At 38.4% G+C, this 6,419-nt stretch overlaps 1 protein-coding gene across 1 annotated transcript in view; it reads left to right on the top strand.

Annotated features, from left to right (window-relative positions):
• Positions 1-341: 341 nt before the first annotated feature.
• The window catches only part of LOC113227355, an 18,828-nt gene continuing 12,750 nt past the window's right edge, over positions 342-6,419 (top strand). Inside the window, exon 1 of the mRNA XM_026460246.1 lies at positions 342-1,001. Coding sequence (XP_026316031.1) covers positions 342-1,001 — 660 coding nt within the window. The remainder of the gene's footprint in view (positions 1,002-6,419) is intronic.

Here is a 6,419-nt window from a genome sequence, read left to right as displayed (position 1 = left end):
GTGACTCATTCGAGCACGTTACAGCAAAGGAGATCGCGGAAATTATTAGGCATATGACTCGCGCCAAGTCACCTGGACACGACGGTCTCAGTGTGGAGCATTTACAGAACGGAGGTGTACATCTCCCGAGAGTGTTAGCCCTACTTTTAAATTTGTGTATTGGACATTCGTACATGCAAACTTAATGAAACAAATTTAATGAAAACTATAGTAGTTTCGATTACCAAGAACAAGACTGGAGATGTGTCGGACAAAGAACTACAAACTATAGACCCATTTCATTAGCCACAATAACGGCTAAAGTATTGGATGCGGTGATTGATAAGCGGTTATGTAATAATATGAAACTTCATGACGCTCAGTTCGGTTTCAAACCCGGACTCTCCACAGAGTCTGCAATATACTGCCTCAAGCACACCATTCGCTACTATACAGACCGACGCACACCTGTATTTGCTTGTTTTCTGGAGGAAAATTGCTTCAGAGACTACTCTATCAACAGAACACCTGTTGCTGTTAAAGTACTGGTACGGAAGCCAGTCGAATGTCGTGAGATGGGGAAACAGTTTTTCGAATGTGTACAGGTTGTACAGCGGGGTGAGGCAGGGGGATTGACGTCTCCCAAGTTGTTCAACCTGTACATAAACGGACTAATTGAGCAGCTCAGCGGTGCTAGGGTGGGGTGCTCGATTGGTGGCCGTGTCATCAACAATATTAGTTATACTGATGATATGGTGCTGTTGAGCCCCTCAGTCCGTGCCTTGAGGAGGTTGTTGAAAATCTGTGAGCAATATGCGGTGGCCCATGAACTCAGGTATAATGCTAAGAAAAGTGAGCTGCTAGTTTTCAAAGCGGGCACGAAAACATATAACACTGTTCCACCTATTACACTAGATGGTGCTCCTCTCAAGCAAGTGAAGCAGTTTAAATACCTGGGTCACTGGGTGACCGATGCGCTCACAGATAACTTAGAGCTGGATAGGGAGCGCAGGGCATTGACGGTAAGGTGCAATATGTTACCTCGCAGGTTTGCACGGTGTACGAATGAGGTCAAATTAACACTTTTTAAGGCCTACTGCCAGACACTGTACACCTGCGGCCTGTGGGTTAATTATACGCAGAAATCCTTCAATGCCCTGAAGGTCCAGTATAATAACACCTTCAGAATGCTGTTGCGGCTGCTCCCGTTCTATAGTGCGGAAGCGCGTACCGACGGTTTTGACGCAGTAGTTCGGAAACGCATTTCGTCGACCATGAGCAGGATGCGTGGTAGCGGTAACAGCCTTCTGAACACCATATCGGAGGATGTAGCGTGTCCGATACTGTGCCACTGGACCAGAATTCATGTCACCAAGAAGGGCTGGTGACATGAATTCTAATTACGCGTACCTATTGTAAATTTGTATTATTTATTTTTAAGTGTTTCTGTTTTAATTATTTTATTAAGTGTAATTTACTAACATAGTCCTAAGTTTTTGATTGTTACTAACAAAGTGGATCAATGATCTTAAATAAATAAATAATTATTATTATATATTATATTTGTATGAAAATTTATTTATTTATTAAACTTTATTGACCACAGCACATAATTAATGCTAAAAGCATTCTCTACCAGTCAACCTTTGAGGAAAACGAAGTTATTATATATATATATATATATCTATATACATAATACATATATTTATATTTGATACATACAATTACGTAAGATAATGATGGTGATAATTTTCGTTGTGACAAACTATTTAAAAGACGCTCTTGGACATTCTTTTTTAAAGAGGAGAAACTAGGAGACCTTCTGATGGGGTCTGGGAGAGCATTCCAGAGACGTGTTGAATGAAGAGTGAACGAATCAGACTTGAAGCCTGAATGAAAGAGAGATATAGAGAGTTATAGGTAAAATTAATAGTGGCGGTGTTGTCGCACCCAGACGCGCCAATGTAGCTCTTCTACAATTATCTAATCTAAAGGCGCGCCTTAGGGCTGGTCTTTGTAAATGGATATTTATTTAAATTTATCATCTACAATATTTACTTTAGAATATCGTAGAATGTACTGGCAAAACAACTACATGAAGCCTTAGCTAGAACAGATTATCTGGCAGAGCGGGTTTCCATTTCACAAAGCCTTGTTGGTTCACTGTTACAATGTTTTTAGGGGCCGAAACATGCTTTGTGTAAAAATCTGCTATTTTTCTGTTTTTCCGGGTATTCCTTGGGGCAATTTCATAGTTTTGTTTGGTTTCTTAAGGATTGGAGGTACACTTTGTTATTATATGAATTTGTTTTATCTAAAAAACATTCTTTTTTGTTTTCGAGCTCTTATACCTTACAAATAATACAATACATTTTACAGGATGAAACAACGAGATTAAAAACATTTTTTTTAGCTAGCATCGTATTGAGAACGAAATATACATGTCATATTTACCTACAATTCAAAGAAACAATACACACAGAGTAGATAATACCTTTCTCAGAAATCCCCGAATCGTGGTATTGTCTTATTTATTATTATCGTACAGCTATAACTTTGATAGAACAAAATACAATATTATATGTATAATAGTAAGGTAATTTACTTTAGTTAAGTAGTCTTCTCTACTCTCGAAGTTGTTGACAAGTATGTTTACCTAATTGAACAAACCGTCCAATTAGGCAGAGCCAACTTCAAGAAAGAGGTCAATTGTGGAATCCGACTCGGTTGGGCAACATTCGGAAAGCTCCGCGACGTCTTCTTCGTTCGGGCAGTTCTTGAAGATAAAAAGTCTTCAAGCAGCGCGTGTTGCAAGCAATGACCTACGGCTTTGAGACGTGATCAATTACTATGGGCCTCATAAAAAAGCTCAAAGTGACTCAACGAGCTATGGAGCGAGCAATGCTCTGCATTTCGAAATCGAATTCGAAGTGAGGAGGTCCGTAGAAGAAAGAAAGTCACCGACATAGCTCAAAGGATTAGCAAGTTGAATTGGCAGTGGGCAGGACACATAGCTCGTAAAACTGATGGTAGTTAGGGCAGAAAAGTTCTCGAATGGAGACCACGAACCGGTGGGCGTTCAGTGGGATGGCCCTCTACGAAATGGACGGATAACCTGGTAAGGGCTGCGAGTAACCAATGGATGCACATCGCGTCCGATCGGCTAGTTTGGAAATCTTTAGGGGAGGCCCATGTTCAGTAGTGGACGTCTTCCGGCTGATATGGTGACGATGATAGTGATTCCTGGTTACATAAGTATGAATTTATTTTTCTGTGTTATAGTATTTATAAACAGTTTTGTATCTGTAAGTAAAAACACAAATATCAATAATTTGTATATATAGGTTTAATTAAGTATTTTTATTGCCTTTGTTACTTTGATTTGTTCATATTGATTTTTATAATTTATTAAAACTTGTTTGGTATTCTGTTCCTATTACGCTAATTGTTAACTTCTAATTTGTAACGAGGAAACATTGATTACCTGCGAGACAGGCTTATCCTAATGCCGGAATCAAAATCAATTCTCTGTACGCGATATGCGCTGCAACAAGTTGTGTCTCTAATGTTGTATTTCATTTCTTTTTATTACGTGTCTTCCTGCACAATTCTGTTGTCAAATAAATAAATTTTGATATTTAATTTTCAATATTTTATTTTATTAAATATCATGATGTTTTCACTGTCGTGATATTCGTAAAAAAAATATTCGTAATATTTTTTGTGAAAATACTCCCCTAGTTTGTTGTTATTATTGATACAAAGGTCGAACAAGAACAAAGAAAAATTTCTTTCGTCAAATTCAAACATTTGAATATGGCTGGAATCGAACCAGGCGCTTTTTCACCAAACCAGGGCTAATGCTCTCCCAACTGAGCTACGGAACGAGTTAGCAGCTTTTAGAAAATCTCAATGTGCTTGCTGCAGATCTATGTTTTTGGTTTCAACGGTGTTTGCCATAGCGCCATCTGTGAGAAACTTATTAAGTCTCTATTTGTGTTTTGTAGTTGGCTCATCACCGCACCATTAGTAGTTCGTATTATTTATATTATTTTTTCTTTTTCATACCAAAATTTCTTTAAAGGTACGAATTATGGAACTATTGAAAAAATACTATTATCATAACTAATCACTGAAATACTGCAATTCGAGAGTGAAATGAAAATAAACTAATAGAATAAGTCAAGATGGCAAACGCCCGGACGCAATAAGTCACATCCCTTGGAGTATGGGCCGGGCACTGGTGTGGGACGCCACATACCATCTCCAGCACACCAGCAAGAGGGCAATCTCGCTACTGAGCTTGTGGAAAGAATAACAACGTAATAAGGACCAGAATCTCGACTTCCACTACCTATTTAAAGCCTTTGGTATCGAAACGTGGGGTCCTAGTGACCTTCATCTGTATAAAATTTTATCGAAGAAATTAATAGACTGTCTGGGAAACCCACTTTTTTACCTTACTATATATATTATCAAAATAAAAATATCGCCCTAAGTCATATCACGTCAAACTATAACATTGACGTCACAATCATAACGCCGTCGTATTGGGCTGTCGTCTGAATTTCATTTCATATATTGACTCAATTGTGAAGACATCTGTCAAATAAATGGTTTTATAAAGCGAAATAGAAAGGGTATATCCAGGCTTTGACCAAAACTGCACAGTTCAACGATTTATTTCGCTGTGTTCTTGAATTTACTTCTGCTGTCTGGAATCCTTTGTACATCGTGCATTCGGTATATATGTAGAGAGCTAGCAACGCATCTTTCAAGATATTTGGCGTTGGTTGGGTTTGGTGTGACTTATGTATCTCTAGAAGATGTGAAAACTGATCAATTTTCTTTATGTGTATGAGATTGCAAATGAAATTGTTAATTATCACCAAAATCAATTTTTTTTAATAATATTAAGTGACAGGACGAACAAGTCGTGCGCCTGATGGTCAGCTACACGCCTATCCATAACAGTTGCAGTGCCACTCAGAGCTTTATATCGCAAAGATCTGAGGACATCGCGTACACACGTACGTATCACAATTTTTTTGCACTTAAAGAATTAATAGATTCAGGCATTTGCTGGAGTCCATGTTAATGAAAGTGGATGTAAATTAATTTTCTACTCTGCGAACCCAGTGGAGGTTGAGTCGTGCAAAATAACTGCGGTTGTCTTGATTTTTTTTCATGCAGTTAATTTTCCTAGACTTCCACATACTTCCACCGCCAAAAATATGCAAGACACTTGTTTAACCTCTCAACGAGGCATCCTTAGAGGTTGTTGATCGTTCGACCCTCGGTTGAGCGTCGACTCAGTGAGGGCTTGTGAGAAATCTATGAAAGATTTTCTTCACTCATCCAGGTATCTTCCACTAAGCCCTAAAGCTACCAGCGGTTGACAAAAGATGTTGCTTTTTTTAAAAATCTGACAGTACTCGAACTTGAGTCTGTAGATGCAATTTCGTGTCCTATCAGATAGAATGTTTTTTCGTGTTCGATCTTTATATTAATGTTTACAACAATTACCTCTTGTCAATAAAGTACAGTAAATTATAAATTGTCTTTAATTTATTGAGCTCGTCTAGATCCTTTTCATCTTCTGAACTTCTGCCGTAACCGCCAATTTCTTTAAATCGCAAAGATTTGAGGGCACTGGCACTGCGCTCGTTAACCTGAGGAATAAGTTAACAAGTCCCATGTGGCTGTAATTTCACCAGCACCCTTACCCTTCAAAACCGAAACATAATAATGCTGACATTACTGTTTGGCGGCAGAAATAGGTAAGGTGGCAGTACTTCCCTGAACGAACTCTTTTACATGGAGCTCTACTGCTACTAAACACTACACAAGTAACAAAATTTTTAATTACAGTTTGTCTGATCTAGCTGACTCATCGTTTGCGCTCAATCCTCATTCACACAGTCCTTTAAAAGCACTTTGGTCTGAAACTAGAGACGCTTCAGGATATTACGTCCCAAATTCCTTGTATTACACACATATACCGACTAAACCCCTATGTTAAGCACGCCCTTAAACTAAATACACATATTACATATCCTAGACACCCGATCCTCGAGAGTTTAAAACAGTGATAAAGCAAAATCCTTGAAAACATTACAAGAACATTATAACAAACAAAAGCCGTGGTAGCTTAATGATTTGACCTTCCGCCTCTCAAGCAGAGGCCGTGGGATCGAATTAATGCCCGAAATTTAATTTGTAATTTACAATGAGCTTTTCGGTGAAGGAAATCGTCGTGATGAAACCGGCACTTCGAAGGAGGTTCACAACTCTCGGTAAACGTTTGAAGTTATTCATTACTTTTATTATTATTTATTGTTCTTTCCACCTTAACAATACATTTCACAGGGTAATTAAAGTAAAGAACATCGTGCAGTGAAGTTGCGAGGTGGAAGACTGGTGCCTAAACTAGGTTGGAC

The sequence above is a fragment of the Hyposmocoma kahamanoa genome, unplaced genomic scaffold (assembly GCF_003589595.1).
Source record: "Hyposmocoma kahamanoa isolate Upper Pololo Valley unplaced genomic scaffold, ASM358959v1 210, whole genome shotgun sequence".
NCBI lineage: Eukaryota > Metazoa > Arthropoda > Insecta > Lepidoptera > Cosmopterigidae > Hyposmocoma > Hyposmocoma kahamanoa.
Note: the sequence above shows the minus strand (reverse complement) of the source record. Positions and strands in the feature narration are given on the sequence as shown.